This window comes from Hippocampus zosterae, chromosome 18 (genome assembly GCF_025434085.1).
Source record: "Hippocampus zosterae strain Florida chromosome 18, ASM2543408v3, whole genome shotgun sequence".
NCBI lineage: Eukaryota > Metazoa > Chordata > Actinopteri > Syngnathiformes > Syngnathidae > Hippocampus > Hippocampus zosterae.
This window is the reverse complement of record NC_067468.1, coordinates 14,142,490-14,158,837: the sequence shown is the minus strand read 5'-3', so window position 1 is coordinate 14,158,837 and position 16,348 is coordinate 14,142,490. Positions and strand designations below refer to the sequence as shown.

Below are 16,348 nucleotides of genomic sequence, written 5' to 3'. Positions count from 1 at the left end.
TTATCTTATCTTATCTTATCTTATGTAGTGGTCACGATAAATGACCTACAATGTACTCACTATGTTCGAGAATAGATTATAATTATGGAAATGTAAAATAAAAATTGCAATATGTACGGCTATGTACTGTTGTTGTTGGCTGGGATGGGCTCCAGCTCACCTGCAATTACAAGTATGGACAGTCGGACAGCAAGACACAAGGACAGTTTATTAGTGTGGAGTGCATGATCAAAAGCAGACGGTTTGCTTTTGGGCTTTTCTTCTTTAAAGGCTAAAGCTAGCGCTCAATAAAACTAATTGACCACAAGGGAGAGGCGGGACAGGGGGAGTGTGTGTGTGGGGGAGGGGCATGGGGGCAGCAATGACAAACTCATTTGCATAATGTCAAAGGCAAATGTAATCTTTTGCACAACTCTCAAGCCTCTTTGGGAAGCAGTGGAGGATGTGAGGGGCCTGAGGGGGGGGGGGTTGTCAGTCAAATATCTACTGCATTTTAGTTTCAAAACAAGATTTTAACAGGTCAATGAAAGTAAGATTCCAACATATCATTTCATGTCAGCAGAAATCTTGCACAAAAAAAAGAAACTCTTTTTAAACTTGAATACCTAACGAGGATGGGTCATAAATGCCACCCCTCTGAATTTTTAATCATCACACAAGCAGAAAAAGAACCAACCACAATCTTCCATAAGACGCGAACGTGGCCCTCTGAATTGAACGCTCATCCTTGTTCAAGGGGACTCAAAGTTTTGAACTATTCAAGAGATGCACGGAACCGCTCATATGCAAGGGGGGGGGTCTTGTTTGCAGCAATCGGGCCGTGCCTATAGTTTACTGTACATCAGCTTATACATCATCTGTCCATGCGTGTCTGTGTGTTGTGGCTCCTTGTTCTTGGCCTACTTTGGCAGAGGTGAATTGGGGGCAAGTGGAGTCTATGAGTAAGGGGATTAGGTCTCCAAACATGCTCCTCTGCAGTTTGGGATTTTGCCCTCATGCCAGACACTTAAAGTCTGCCAGGGATTAAGACACGCAGAGAAGTAAGAGCGTCGTGTATTGTGATTGATGTGTGTGTGTGTGTGTGTGTGTGTGTGTGTGTTTTGACAACAAGGAGGAGGGGTTTGGTGATTAAAAAAAAAAAAAAAAGAAGAAAAATAATAGTAATAAGATGATGATATGACCTATTTGGAGACGGCTCGTGCCCATGAAGTCGGTCAGTATGTTTTCAAGGGATAAAACACAATAATGGAGAAGCTGTTCTTTTGATTTTGTTTGTATTAGTGGCTCATCTCAGCTTAATTCGTTGCTTTAATTAGGAAATGGCTCGGGTCATTGCAGTCCTCACGGCTTCCTTATTTAGCAAACAAAGGTGGCCTCATTGGATGAATGACCCTGGCGCGTGGAGTCCGTAATAATCGTATCACCATACAGCGAGTGCACATTGACAGCTTTTTTAATAAAAAAAAAAATAGGAGTACCACATTGGAAACAACGACAATGCATGAGATACCGTATGTATGTAAACCTTCATATTTTTCCAATAGCGATGGTATCATAATACAATATTTGGAAGACACAAATGAAGACATGAGAATATCTATGACAATGTTTCGTCCACAATAGCATCACAATATTGCAATTGCGAGACAATCGATATATTGAAAGAAAAAAAAATGAATGAAATGATATCTATTGTGAAAACAAATATTTTCCGTTTGAGTAGTACCATAATACATGAGACACGATGTCAATCAAAATCATGATTTTTAAACAAAAACAATGAGTGTATCATGATTCACCAATGGTGCGGAATCAATCATCTGTATTTTTTTTCCCCCCACGATTTTCTCACAGCAATTTCACAATTGGGTGACAATGCGAGCACATGTTATCCAAAGAACAAACAAGCGGGCGCACAAAATTGCGGAGCGACTGGACACGTCACAGAAACCGTCTCCGCATCACGTAAAATCATCCACGTTAAAAATAAGACCGCGCTCTTCTATTCGCCTGAAAGACTCTTTGCGCGTGTCACTAGGTGCTGCCGTTTCCATTAGCAACATAGCTTCGAATACTGTACTTGGCCCAAATGAAAAGGTGAAGGCAAAAAATCTTTTGGTGGCCCTCATTCCATTTGACAACGTCAGCTGGAAGCTTTAAGTGCCACCTGACCTCTTATTTGCCTTAATGTCGTATTTCCCTTTGTCTTGCTTGAGTAAGTGGGAGGTGGCGGGGATGGAGGGTGGGGGGGTCTTCCTCCTCCCACCACCATGCGTCTGGAGGCTCCTCCTGGGTTAGAGGCCGCGGCTCCTCCGTGCCGCTCCTCCAAGAAAAGTGGGTCATGAGTCTGAGACGGAAGGATTAGGAGGGCAGGCGTGTGCCAGGCCACCTCTTACTTAGCCATACTGTTCCGACGCACCCACCCCTTCATGCTAAAGACAAGAGGGGGTACGCGTGACCCCCCCACTCAAACTCATGTCGCCAAAAGTGTGTCCAAAGCCCAACAGTGATGGATGTAAATTGAATCGGGGGCACGACGTGGAGTGAGCAGATTCCCCAAAATTGCAACAATAAACACTCCCTTGTACATATGTGGTCTGACAAAATTCTACAAAATTCTCCTGAGGATGATAAATGTTCACTCTGAGTCACACCAATTGCAATTATTTACTCATTTCATAAATTACATTTCTTATTATGTTATAGGAAACGCTATCCATTTTTATGGTTGCGCCAAATCTTACTAAATACACCTAAAGCTGACTTTCAGTGAATATAAAGCTTAGTTCGGACCACCACTAAGGTTTTCCCCCCGTACACACTACGTGGACCCCACAGCAGGCCAGCAACATCTGTAATGACAAGCGAGGTCAAGCCTCAACGCTGCCTGAAAGCTTTGAACTCTGACCTCGGTGGCTTTATGCCGAGCCTCTGGGGGTGTCTCACCATTGCCGTCTGAAGCTGATATTTCCCACCCGCCGACAAAGGCCAGGAAAAGACAACACGAGCAGCCGGGGGTCCCCAGACGGGAGCGTCGGATCCATCCTGGCACTAAATGGACCGGCACAGTTGCTGGCCCTTTCATTGTGCGCGCGTAAAAGCAAGGAACATGTTGCCTAGTAAAAGTGTCAGCGCCCCACTGAAGAGCCTTTGTATCGCTTTCCAGTCGTCGCCGTGCGCCTTTTGTCACCCATGTTGTTCACCATTAGCATCTCAATATTCAAAGGGGGATGATGGCGGGCAGGGGTAGCAGCCTTTTTTAGCCTTGAGTGCACTCTCGTGCTATGACTCTCTGAGGGCCAGCTGGTGACTCAAGATGGCCGCCGAAAAGGCTTGACAGAGCGGACTTCAACCTAGCATAGCGTTAGCTTACAGCGGAGGTGGCGTGTGATTTCAAGAGTGTGTATCTGATACGTTAGCTAGCGCTTAACATGAGTACGTAGGAAGTAGCTCTCGGCTACCCATGACGTAGGGCGTCCTTATTTTATTTTATTTTTTTTTTTTTACAGTTCACATGACACATTTTCACTGTATCCTGTACTTGCTCTACTATTTACCTCGAACTATATGTCCAAATAACTACCACAAAAGCTCATTAAAACAACAAAATGTGTGCCCACCACTGTACTTCTGACCTATTTAATCTCTGGTGAAAAACAAAGGGTCCGAGATGCCAACACCACCCCGCCAAGCGCCTTTGCTTGACTCATGCCATATGACTATCCAGGCCGGGCCGGACCGTCAGGCAGTTAAAACTGTGTATGCTTGTGTGTGTGTGTGTGCGTTGGTGGTACAGGAGTGTCGGTTGCTGCGAGGGCCAAGCGGGAAAGCGGTTGGGCAGTTTAGCCAGCTGCCGGGGGAGCGCAGCAGCGCCGCCCGGGCCGGTCAGTGAAACCTCGCCAGATGGAGCCGTTTTCCAAACAATGAGAGCAGCGAGGAACCTCATCGACAGTAGATAACCGCTAGCCTGGTCATGACTTGTTGGTTTGGATCAGAACTCCCCCCCCAAAAATCCTGGAAATAAACATTGGCCGCCATCTCTGAGACAATGATATCATTTTTTTATGGCGACGTTCCCGCTGCTTTGCACACACTGGCTGTCTGCTCCGCGAGCAACAGGCCGAGGTGTCTTGGGACCACTTTGCTTGGGAGTAACCAAGCCTGGCTAATGAAGCGTGTGATTGGTCCCCTCCCTCACGGACAAGGCCCGTCTTTTTTTTTTTAGGGTCGGGGGACATGATGGATCGTGACAGCAGCACAATAGTGGCCTGGTGTCAGGAGGGTGGCATGGGTGCGCTGAGCACCCCCGCTGCAATACTCGCTCACCCACCTCTTTGCTCCCTTCTGCTCAGTTCTGCTTAAGTTGTATTTTTGGGGGAGTTTTTCGACACACATTCTCGAGACACCTGTGGATGCACGACACACACAAGGTACATTTTGCATTTCACTCATCATACAATATATTCATACAGGTCAATATCTATATTCAATATTTATTAACAGTGACTCATACGGTTTCTTTTATATAATCATTCATCCATGCATTTTCTGAACCGCTTATCCTAAGGGTTGCGGGTGTGCTTGGACCCTCTCCTAGTTGTCGTTGTGTGGTAGGTGGGATACACCCTTTAACTGGTTGCCAGCCAATCGCAGGGCATGCATAGACAAACAACCTCTCACCCTCACAGTCACACCTATGGACAATTTCGAGTGTCGAATCAATTTACCATGCACCTTTTGGGAATGTGGGAGGGGAAATGGGAATACCCAGAGAAAACCCACTCAGGCAAAGGTTTTCTTTTCTAATGCCCTTGCCTACTTTAGTGCAGTTCACCACCATTTCAAACAACAAGCTTGAATGAATGCCTCTGTCAGCATTGTCTTTTTCAGGATAGACATTTTCCATAAGAAACCGCACCAAATATTTGCGCCGCACCTCAGAGGGGCTCCAATCGTGCCGTTTTTTGTTTGTTCTTTTGAAGCGGCCCTTGAAGAAACAGGCTCGAGAGGGTCAAAAAATCAAGCAACGAGAGCACTGTAAAATGTGCCAGAGGACGAGAGCCTCGCAGCTGCTTGCTTTCTCGAGTGGGACCTCAGCTGCGTGGCCATCTTTGGCAATTAGGTGCGATGATGCTTCAGGTTTGGGCAGAGGGGGAAAAGCATCATAATATTCATTGTTGTAAATGAGAAAAGATGATACCGCAGCATGCTGGAGGTTAATATACTTGTAAAATATGTCTTCCACCCCACCCCCCTCAATGACATGACAAATAAACAAGAATCAAAATGAACAAAACAAATAAATATTTTACCTTCAATCATTATTTTACCCCAAGTCAAAATAAGTTTCAGTGCTGTCGAGATGTGATGAGTTCAAGAGATTTGCATAAATTTTGCGCAAAGCTTTTATAGTTCAAAGGTGAGCCCCCACCCCACTCACAGCAAAAATAAAAAAAAACACAAACAATAACAATGACTTATTATTTGTTTTACAAACTTTAAGTGCTATAAATGTTACGGTTAGTAAAGTAAAGCACATAAAGAACTTCCAAGATTCAATGAATGATATTTTCAACATGTTCTAGCAATTTTCTGACCCGCATGGAGGTGCTAGGTCATAAGATGCTGCCCCCCCCCCCCCAACGCCTCCTGCCTCACTGTCCTCCCCTGTTGTTGTGCTACACTGTGTTGTGCCTTCTAAGCTCCTTTGACGCTGTGGCAAGCTTTAGCCTGCCCGTTTACTGTGTGCGCCTCCTTGCAGATTTACAAACCTTAATCTGCGCAGAGATGCACACTGACTTGTTGACGGGAGATTAGCGCCAATACCGCAGAAAATAAAAACACACTAGCAAAAAAAAAAAAGAAACAAAAACAAACCTGCACTGATTCAAATCACAAGCAGGATGATACTAGGAACCAAGATGATTTCTTTTAATGATGCAGGCTAATTGGCCCTGAAGGCGAGAGGTCTAATTGGAGTCAAATGGAATCAAGGCTGTATGTATGGAGCAGTGTGCTGATAATTGCCACATTGTCAATTGGGGACGGCGACATGGCACTCAGCCAAGAAGGAGGGCATGTGCATGACTCAACTGGCTTCGTGCCGACAAAAGGTTACAAATCTATGATGGAGTGTTGGGGGGGGGGGATAAAAAATAAAAATTATCCAAAAAAGGAAATGATGGAAACTGTTGCAGTAAATTCGCTGTTATACAGTCAACCATCATTTTCTTTTGTCCTAATCCCATCTGTCTTTGGGCGAGAGGTTGGTGCGCCCTGGACTGGTCGCCAGCCCATCGCAGAGAGAGGCGTACGACCTGAAGGCAGTCAAATTCATTGGTCATGCTTGTTGACATCACTAGCTGTCATAAAAAATGAAAGAATATGTTCATTGCTCTATAGTACAACTTCACTTGTACATTCATATAGCACTTGTCATTATTGGAGCTGGAGGAACATTCTACTCTGATTTAGAAAGTGAACGCACCACAGGGGAAAAAAAACATCTTAAGTATCAACTTAAAATGAGTCAAACTTAAAATAAAAAAATAGTAGGCCTGTAATACACAATTTTAAGTATCTTATTATCAAAAACAATGTAAATGTAGCTCACACATTAAAATGTGTAAAAAAAAATAAGAGGTGAATATTGAGCAGCACAGGAGAACTGCATCACAACAATAAAACTGAACTTGTCTCACATACAAATGGAATCGTACAACTACAATTATCTTAAATGCATTAAATTGTATATATATATATATATATATATATATATATATATATATATATATATAAATGAGAGAGACAGAGAGAGAATTTATTTCTATGTGCACGTCACACATTCATCCCTTTATAGTGGGATAAAAGAATTTTCAGGCATTTTTTGAAGTTTATAACTCTGTGTGGTGCACAAAACAAATAAATGCGCCATCAATATCCTCCTGCAACTTGGCCTATTGTGGGGCCTGAAAAGACAGACACGTGCATCTCAGCATCTACATAAAGGGGGGGGGGGGGGTAAATCTGTTTATACAATGCAATGTCCTCTAAAAGTGTGTGCGGGGGTGTGTGTGTTGGGGGGGTGGACTTATATTCAGGACCGTGGACAGTTACATCCCACCCTAGGTTAGTCCAGATCAGCTGACCGCACACGAGTACCGCCCCCCTCCTCCTTCCTCCGAAGCATCGTCTACTGCTACACGGAAGCAACACATGCACATTTGCTGACTTGTCCCTCTTCTTGGTGACAACACACGGGAGACACCTGCAATTTTATTTTGTTTTTTTCCCCCTTTTTTTATGCATGTGTGTTTGTGTTAAACAAGGCAAGTGCATCGCATTTTTTTTGGGTGTGGAGGAGGAGGGTATAGCAACAGAAGTGCAAAATGTTGCTCGAACACCCGGGATCAAGCTGTCAGAATAACGCCAATTTCCCCCGCTACAGCGCAGGCCAAGGTAAGAGTCTGACAACAAATTATTATTATCATTATTTTGATTGATTAATCTATGGTGTGTTTTTTTCATCTGCATTGGCAAAGATAAAAAATGCTCACTTTTGATTGATTTGATTTCTTGGGTGGTTGTAGGAGTGATGAAAAAAAAAAGATATGAGAGTGCAGTCAAAAAGTGCGTGTTTGTTTGTCAGCGAGCAACTTTTCACTTAAAAAAACGACTTCGCAGATTTGCGAGAATCTCAAAGTGTGAGTAGTGCTGAAGCAAAAAGTCTGGTAAGATTATCCTGCAATTTCTTAAGCGAACGTTTATGGAATAGGAATAAAAGTTGTTGAACTTCGAAGATGTTCAGAGTCAGTCGTGTCACGTTGCACGTGAAGCCTTTTGCGGACATTTGTAAGTTTCCGTTTCACCAGTGTTCCTGAACGCATCACGAGGAGGGCGAAAATTACTTTTTCGTGAAAAACCAAAACTGCACCAACATCTCTTTTCCATGCGTCGTAGGCATTCTACCCTGCACATGCGCACTCTTGTTACGTTTGTGTGCGCCGCGTGCGTGCCGAAGACGTTACGAATGCGTAATGAGCTCCCATTGTCGCGCAAATGGCCGCAACAGATGTTATGCGCGTTCTGTCATTCCGCAAGCGCTGCCGACGGCCGTGTTGTTGTCACGAGAACGGCCCCCTCACCCCCCACCGAACCCCCCAACACACACAACTAGCACCGGAACGAAAAAAAGGTGCAAGTCTCAGCTACAGGCGACACAAAGGAAACTGCAACAGGTGTCACGTTCCCGCTGCCGTGCACGACAGGTGGGACACCCGAAGGGGTCGAAATTGCTTATGAAATGCACTGCACTCCCCGCATGATGCAATCTTGAATTTTCCAAACAAAATTAGTTTGTTAAACACACACACACACAAAATAAGTACAGCACTTTATTGCATTAAATGAGTTGGTCCATAAACACATTACCACGCAACGTATGTAGAACTTTCAAAATTAAATACGATGACATTAAAATGAGTGAAACATACAGAAAAGAAATTATGAAGCAAATATAACAAGCAATAATAACGTCGTGCAATATAGGAAAGATTATCTGAATTCACATTGAAAAACACAGATGTTAATATGAGTAACAAAACGATTTAAAAATCCGTTTTTTTAAGTACTTGATTTTCTCTAAAACATAAACCGATTTAAACATCCTCGCACGCTTGCAGGCCAGGTGGGGAAAAAAAGACAGTACAGGTGAATTCTAAATGAAAACTATTGAATTTCAAGTCCAACTTTCTTACACACTTCTACACATTTTCCAATCATTTTCAACAATTTCAAAAACGATGAAAGTTGTGTTCAGGACAAAAATATTAACAGTGACATGCACGCGCGCACGCGCACTCACGGAGCCATAACAAAAGATTCGTTTAAAAACAAATACAATGATATATTTTGTTAATTATTTTTAAACGTAAGTATTAATATTAATCACACGTGCCTACGATCTGATAATGCAACAAAACACATTTTTCAAATACCATTAATTTAATATCTTCTTGCCAGTTTGCTTTAATAATTTAAGCATACATGTAAAATGAGAGCAATTATTTCATTTTTGTTCATATTTTTATGCGATTGTAACACGTTATTTTAAGCCCGTAAAACAGGACAGAGAAACCTTTTTTTTCTACCGTGCTCAATTTTTTTTTTATACATGGCACATACTAAATTAATGTTAGAGGTATTGTCTCATAAATTAGTATTGGGAGTAATTATCATTTCCATTTTCGGTGTTTCTCCGTGGCTTTATTTGATTTTCAGGGAGGCCCTTGCTGCAAAATAAACAAATACATCAAATGAACAATCCACAGTCGATTTCGAAAAATGGTCAACACTGCAAAAAATAAAAATAAAATCTGGAAAATAAACAAATTTTCCCTCATTCACATATAAGCACAGCATCCGAAATGTGGACAAATGGCGCAATTGATTTTCGATTCCTCAGCACGCTTGCACTACGCCTGATTTCCCCAGGCGCCATTTTGTGCCAAAGATGAGCGTCAATAAAATTCATTGGGGTGCTGGCCTGCTCAACATTGCTATTGAACATTACGCATCGGCCCTAAATAAACACCAGGCTCGCAGGACTCCACAACAAGCGACGGGAAAGACTCGAGGGAGTGAAAACGAAGTCAAGTTTTTTTTCTTCCTTTTAATGTTGACTGGAAAACGTTTGTATGACATTTTATGCAGACGTGCATATTAATTGTCAAAGATTGTCATTTTTGATACAGTGCTTCATAGGGCTTGATACTTACCGGTACGAAATATTACATGCTAATTATTGAATAGATACTGCCAACTATTTTAATTTCATTTACGGCTAAAAGCTACAGCCGTTTTTCTTATTTTTTTTCTTTTTCATGGCTTTTTTTTGCATCAAAAGTCGTGTCATCGTAACCCGTTAAGATGATTTACAAAAAAAGTGTTTTCAACGAAATGAATTCGACTCATTTTACACGTAATTCATTTAAAACGTCAACTCTTTGCCCCTGGGTTGATCATGCCAAAATATTAGGTACAGTAGAATTGTGACATCTGCGCTACAAGTGTGAATATACCGTTTGGCTACGAACACACCTGAAATATGATGTTACTATAGAAACAAGGATGTTAAAAAATAAGTGAGCAAAATATTAGGAACTGCACAAAACGAAGCTTTCCAATCACAAGCGAGGTCTCCACGCCCCAAGATAATGTTTACACTTTTTTAAACGAACGTGTGTAAAGAATAAAATATGAATGTGTGAATAGGTTGCTACTAAAACCGAGTGGAAGCAGAGAAAGAGAATTTTAAGTAGAAAATATTGCGACGTTTTTTAATTATGTGTCCTAACAGGTGACACCGACGTGGAAATTAGTCCACACACTCGCCTGGACTTTGACAAATCGTTTGGTACTGGGATGTTAACATATTTAAATATGCATTCTTTTTTTATCTGTAAGAATTTGGTGTGTGTATGAATGTAAATTGTTAAAATTGTCATATATTCCGCATTGATATTCTTCTATCGTACTTTTGCCGTTTCCTCGTAATTCTTCTACCATTACGTTTGCTTCTTCATTCTTCTTCTACGTTTTAATTCACGCAGATGGACGTCGACGGGGTTTTTTTTTTGTTAGCTCAACAACAAAAAAGTATACACATTTTAAAACGATTTTTGTTGATTTAGAGTGTCAATAAAATTACAAATTACGCCTTTTACGGTTTTGTATTTATTTTTTGGTTTTTATTGGAATATACTTTCTCCAACTTGTTGCACACTGAATTAATTCAACTTTGAGGGGTTTCCAGTACTGCCTCTTTTGTTGTTTTAATATTCAATGTGGAGTTCCAAAAGCGAGCAAATGAGATGTTGGCAGGTCTTCTCGCTTGAATGGCTGAACGAGCACCTGTCTCGTGACGCCACCCGTATGCTGCTCTCAAACTCCAGAAAGGCTTCATGCAAGTTGCATGGCCTCGAGCACCAGCCGCAACGTCCACGATCAGATTCATTGCAGCCTTTGTTTTAATAAATAATAAGGCGGTTGCGCTCATGTCATTCTGTCCTCTCTGCTGCAGTTCCTTCTTCATTTTCTCAAATTGCTCGGATATCATTGTGTTACCTTCATGCATGCTCGTTTGATGGTACACCGGATTATGGGCTTTTATCACAAATTAATTTTTGTCATGTGTTTGGGAGGGGTAAAAATATCTCTCGAACTGTAAAATATTGTGTGCGTGTGTGTGTAAGCCTATGCATCACACCTGAACTGGTTGCGACTTACTTTTTTTTTTTCTTAACACCCTCTCCCTACCCAGACATCCCAGTGTGTGCAGGTTGCAACCAGCACATCGTGGACCGCTTCATCCTCAAAGTGCTGGAGCGCCACTGGCACAGCAAGTGCCTAAAATGCGCAGACTGCCACACTCAGCTGGCTGACAAGTGCTTCAGCCGGGGAGACAGCGTCTACTGCAAGGACGACTTCTTCAAGTGAGCACTCGCCCGCACAATAAAGGACATTTTTGGGTACACTCGAGAGTAGTAAGAAAATGGCGGTTTTCCCACATGAACACACAATTTTACGCGAGGTAGTGAACAGTCGGCAGAGGTTTTTGCTATTAAATCATTTGATGAAGTGACTCTGCCAGAACCTCCTTATGCGGATGGGCAACCTCCGGCTTATGGACCAAAAAGTGCCCATTTCTCAAAACAAAATGGGACTTGAATTGAATTAACGGCTCACAATAGATCACTTGAGCCGTCATCTTGGCTCCGATTCACTTACAGCTTATGTTATGGTCTTATTATTGAATCTACGAGACGTGAAGTGATGATCCACCTTGTTCGCACCCGTGTCCTGAAAGGAGATTTGGCACCAAATGCGCGGCGTGTCAGCAGGGCATCCCGCCCACGCAGGTAGTGAGGCGGGCCCAGGACTTTGTTTACCACCTGCACTGCTTCGCCTGCATCGTGTGCAAGCGGCAGCTGGCCACGGGCGACGAGTACTACCTGATGGAGGACAGCCGGCTGGTGTGCAAGGCTGACTACGAGACCGCCAAACAGAGAGGTGCGTATACGTGTCGTATTGTTGACTACTCCTTTTAATACAATTAAGCGACCCGATGCACTCAGCTATAGGAGGCCCGAAGGAGCCACATTAAATTGCGGGGCGCTAAATTTCAAGTCCCCGTTTTATCTCCCACATCTGTTTGTTTGAACATACGCCCAAGTGCTCATCTAAACTTTTCGCCCTCAAAAACACACACGTTTATTTTACTAATAAAAGGGTGCAATTACTTAAGGGAAGGGGGTGTGGGGTGGGATAGCCATTTCGAGGATGTTTTGCCAACACGTGCGATGCAATTAATAATTTTACTGAACGGGGCATCCCGAGGTCATTTTAACTGTTAAACTTGTCTCAGCATCACAGTTTGGGCCAACTTGGTTTTTTTTTTTTTTATATCTAATTGATTGCATTTGTAAGAGAAACATGCCTCATACAGCTGAAGGCGTATATTAGAATATCTGACAGCGGGGGCGATACCCTCAAAAGGTACGGTGGAAACCCCAGAGTGGAACTTCCAAATTGTCATGTCAGAAAATCCTCTCAAGACGCCCTTTGTCCCACCATCCCGTCCTTTGATCGACTCCCATTGTGCGTCTCCCTCCTCTGTCCTTCAGAAGCCGACTCAACTGCAAAAAGGCCCCGAACGACCATCACGGCCAAGCAACTGGAGACCCTGAAGAACGCCTACAATAATTCTCCCAAGCCGGCCCGCCACGTGCGTGAGCAACTCTCCTCCGAGACGGGCCTGGACATGCGGGTCGTGCAGGTAAGGTTTATTATGATCCATTAGGAAGCCCATCCATTAGTGTCCCCGAGTTCATTACGGCGGGACAACGGGCGGCCCGAGTCGGCGCCGCGGCCGAACGCGAGGGTGAATTTACGGTGAGATGGAGCAAAATGAAGTCCACATCAAGTCCACAGCGTGGTTTAAGTGCAAGCTCGTTAACAATGGCGAGAGCCAGGCCCACTCGTCTATTGTCGCGAGGGCTAAAGGAGCCCCCAGGCCGGCGGCCGTATATATTGTTTTATTTGCAAGGACAAACGTGGGGGGGACGGAAGCCACTAAAATGCTACTCATTATCCCGTGAAAGGAAAGGAGGCGAGGAGGGTTCAACCCGGGGCGGAATCTCATTAAGGCGCATGCAAAACGCCTTGTTGGGTGTTCTTGTAGTGAAACACTTGAAGAATAATCAAACAGGAACAAGGAGATATTTTGTCTTTGTTAAATCCCATGAAAAGTAAAAATAAACATATCTTCAAAATTCACCAAATGCGGAGACGACTGTTTTTAACAAAAAATCAAGCCGTTTCCTCTGCTCTCACACGCTAAGGGCATTTACGCTGACTCCATGGAAACCATGTCCCGCTCAACTGTCAATGCTTTGTTTGTTTGTTGAACATAAAACATATACAGTAATAATTTGACAGAAAATAAGGTAGATAAAAAAGTAAAAAAAGAAATCAGTCTTCATTCAACACAGTTATTATGTTCAAGGGAGTAGGATGAAGTAAAAAAACTTATCTAGTCCTACCCCGTTATGCGTTTATATCTACTAAATCATTTTTATATCGATCAGAAAAGAAAAAGTAAGAAGAAGTCTCCATTAAGGCTCATACTTTACCCTTAACCGTGATATTTTTACAACTTTTGGTTTATATCGGGATTATATACATCCTCACCCTGGCACTCTTGTGTCAATTTTCTCTTGTATTCATAATAGATATTTCAATACCTTTCTCTATTTATCAACTTAGTTCTGATTTATCATTATATTTATTCATTCATTCATTCATCTTCCGAGCCGCTTGATCCTCACTAGGGTCGCGGGGGGTGCTGGAGCCTATCCCAGCTGTCTTCGGGCAGTAGGCGGGGGGGACACCCTGAACCGGTTGCCAGCCAATCGCAGGGCACACAGAGACGAACAACCATCCACGCCCACACTCACACCTAGGGACAATTTAGAGTGTTCAATCAGCCTGCCACGCATGTTTTTGGAATGTGGGAGGAAACCGGAGCACCCGGAGAAAACCCACGCAGGCCCGGGGAGAACATGCAAACTCCACACAGGGAGGCCGGAGCTGGAATCGAACCCGGTACCTCCGCACTGTGAAGCCGACGTGCTAACCACTGGACTACCGGGCCGCCCTTTGTTATATTTAATGTTAAGAATTTTTCATTTTAACTCTGATTGATGTCGGTTGTTTGTACTATTTTTTTGAATTTGTTTTTGAACTCAGCAAGCGATTTACTCATTTTTCATGCTCAAACAAAGATGAGCAGACCCCGGCCATGCATCCCGTGAAATATAAACCAACTGTCTTTGTTTTTTTTTTTTTCCTCTACAGGTTTGGTTCCAGAACCGGCGGGCCAAAGAGAAGAGACTAAAAAAAGACGCTGGGCGCCAGAGGTGGGGTCAATATTTCAGGAACATGAAGAGGTCGCGCGGTAGCTCCAAGTCAGACAAAGACAGCATCCAAGAGGAAGGCATGGACAGCGACGCCGAGGTATCCTTCACAGGTACGACGCATTTGCTCGGTTTCACTGCAGGGTTGACGTGGCGAGAACCAAAACCGCATCTGTCTTTTCGGGTACCTGAAACAGATGAAGCTCCCATGTCCGAACTCGGCCACAGCAACGGCATGTACGGCAGCAACTCCCCAGCCATGGGGGCCCGCCAAGGGGGCAACAACCACGCCTCCTTCCCTTTGGAGCACGCCGCCTTGCCTTCGCAAGAGCAATTTCACGACATGCGTTCCAACAGCCCCTACGGCCTAGCCCAGTCGCCGGGGTCCCGAACGGGGGCGCTACCTCGGCACCAGCCGCTCATCACCGGCCTGGTCTACCCTGAGTCGGGCTTATCTATCATGACCCAAGGCGGGGGGATAAACCCCGCTGTTAGGGTTTCCATCGGTTCTGCCAACGGCCCGAGCTCGGACCTCTCCACCGGCAGCAGCGGCGGATACCCGGATTTCCCCGCAAGTCCCGCCTCCTGGTTGGACGAAGTCGATCACGGGCAGTTCTGATCGCTTGATTCTAAGAAACGGGACTTACTTTGATGATTTTATTTTTTTGTCTTCTGTTTGAACTATGGACTTCAATAAATAAGACCGCGATTGTATGGCAGAGCGGTGGGAACTTGGATATCACCAGGATCTCATCATCATTTGGATGGAGGAGAAAAATCCTTCGTAAAAAAGCACTTGGCCTGATATTGTATGTAGCGTTCATTTCCAGGTATCGATGTCTTAGGGACGATATGAAGACTGAGAATTACGCATCTCTTGACTCCTCCCACTGCTTTTAAGTTGTTGTTGTCGTCTGCAGTGCGTTCAGGTGCAAAAGTCTGTAAACGTCTGGTTGTTGCCAAATGTCATTGTGGAGACTTTATTTTTATACGAGGACCATAAAAGAAATTTCCAGTGACTGAGGACTTTGTACATTCTTCAAACATATGGCTAGATGTCATCGTAACGACGGTTCCTAGGGGTCCAGTTACATCTATGCATTTGTGTGTCTTGTTCTACTCAAAAATAAAAGGAAAAAAAAAACCCCAGGTGGAGGTGCTTGCTGCAGCAACCGGGGGGGCTGTGATGTATACGTTTGTTTATGTGGGAAAATCTTTTATGTCTAATTTATTCCTTTATGGTGATGACCGCGTTGATGATGATGATGATGACGACGATGTTTCCTGAGGAATGATGCGGGGCTTTAATAAATGAATACATTTGTCACTTCATTGACTTGCTTTGATTGAATCGGATTAACCCTTAAGGAGGTTTTTTTTGTGGGGGGGCGTGGTTACACAATATATACAGAATATATTCATTCATCGTCCGAACTGCTTCATCCTCACTAGGGTCGCGGGGGGGTGCTGGAGCCTATCCCAGCTGTCTTCGGGCAGTCGGCGGTGGACACCCCGAATTGGTAGCCAGCCAATCGCAGGGCACACAGAGACAAACAACCATGCACGCCCTCACTCACACCTAGGGACAATTTAGAGTGATTAATCAGCCTGCCATGCATGTTTTTGGAACGTGGGAGGAAACCGGAGCACCCGGAGAAAACCCACGCAGGCCCGGGGAGAACATGCAAACGCCGTGCTAACCACTGGATTGCTGGGCACGCCCTACAGAATATATATTCATTCATTCATTCATCTTCCTAACCGCTTGATCCCCTCTAGGGTCGCGGGGGGTGCTGGAGCCTATCCCAGCCGTCTCCGGGCAGTAGGCGGGGAACACCCTGAATCGGTTGCCAGCCAATCGCAGGGCACACAGA

At 44.1% G+C, this 16,348-nt stretch overlaps 1 protein-coding gene and 2 long non-coding RNA genes across 5 annotated transcripts in view; 1 reads left to right on the top strand and 2 right to left on the bottom strand.

Moving 5' to 3' along the window:
* The window catches only part of LOC127590905 (uncharacterized), a 271,544-nt gene that overhangs the window by 98,407 nt on the left and 156,789 nt on the right, over positions 1-16,348 (bottom strand). The gene's annotated exons all lie outside the window — the stretch shown is intronic.
* Positions 1-16,348, bottom strand: part of LOC127590908 (uncharacterized) — a 128,977-nt gene that overhangs the window by 96,360 nt on the left and 16,269 nt on the right. The gene's annotated exons all lie outside the window — the stretch shown is intronic.
* On the top strand, positions 7,084-15,801 carry lhx3 (LIM homeobox 3). Of its 2 annotated transcripts, XM_052050461.1 has the most exons (6): positions 7,090-7,458; positions 11,321-11,492; positions 11,867-12,069; positions 12,684-12,835; positions 14,416-14,587; positions 14,672-15,801. In XM_052050461.1, exons 1-6 carry the CDS (start codon positions 7,389-7,391, stop codon positions 15,091-15,093), a joined length of 1,191 nt encoding a protein of 396 aa, XP_051906421.1. In that variant the 5' UTR covers positions 7,090-7,388; the 3' UTR covers positions 15,094-15,801. The 2 variants fall into 2 exon arrangements, with proteins under 2 accessions (XP_051906420.1, XP_051906421.1); XM_052050460.1 differs by having other exon boundaries at positions 7,084-7,458; positions 14,416-15,801.

Coding starts and splice junctions, on each gene's coding strand:
- lhx3 (XM_052050460.1), top strand. CDS start 7,389: ATGTTGCTCGAACACCCGGGATCAAGCTGTCAGAATAACGCCAATTTC. Junction 12,070..12,683: donor CGAGACCGCCAAACAGAGAG/GTGCGTATACGT, acceptor TCTGTCCTTCAG/AAGCCGACTCAACTGCAAAA. Junction 12,836..14,415: donor TGGACATGCGGGTCGTGCAG/GTAAGGTTTATT, acceptor TTTCCTCTACAG/GTTTGGTTCCAGAACCGGCG.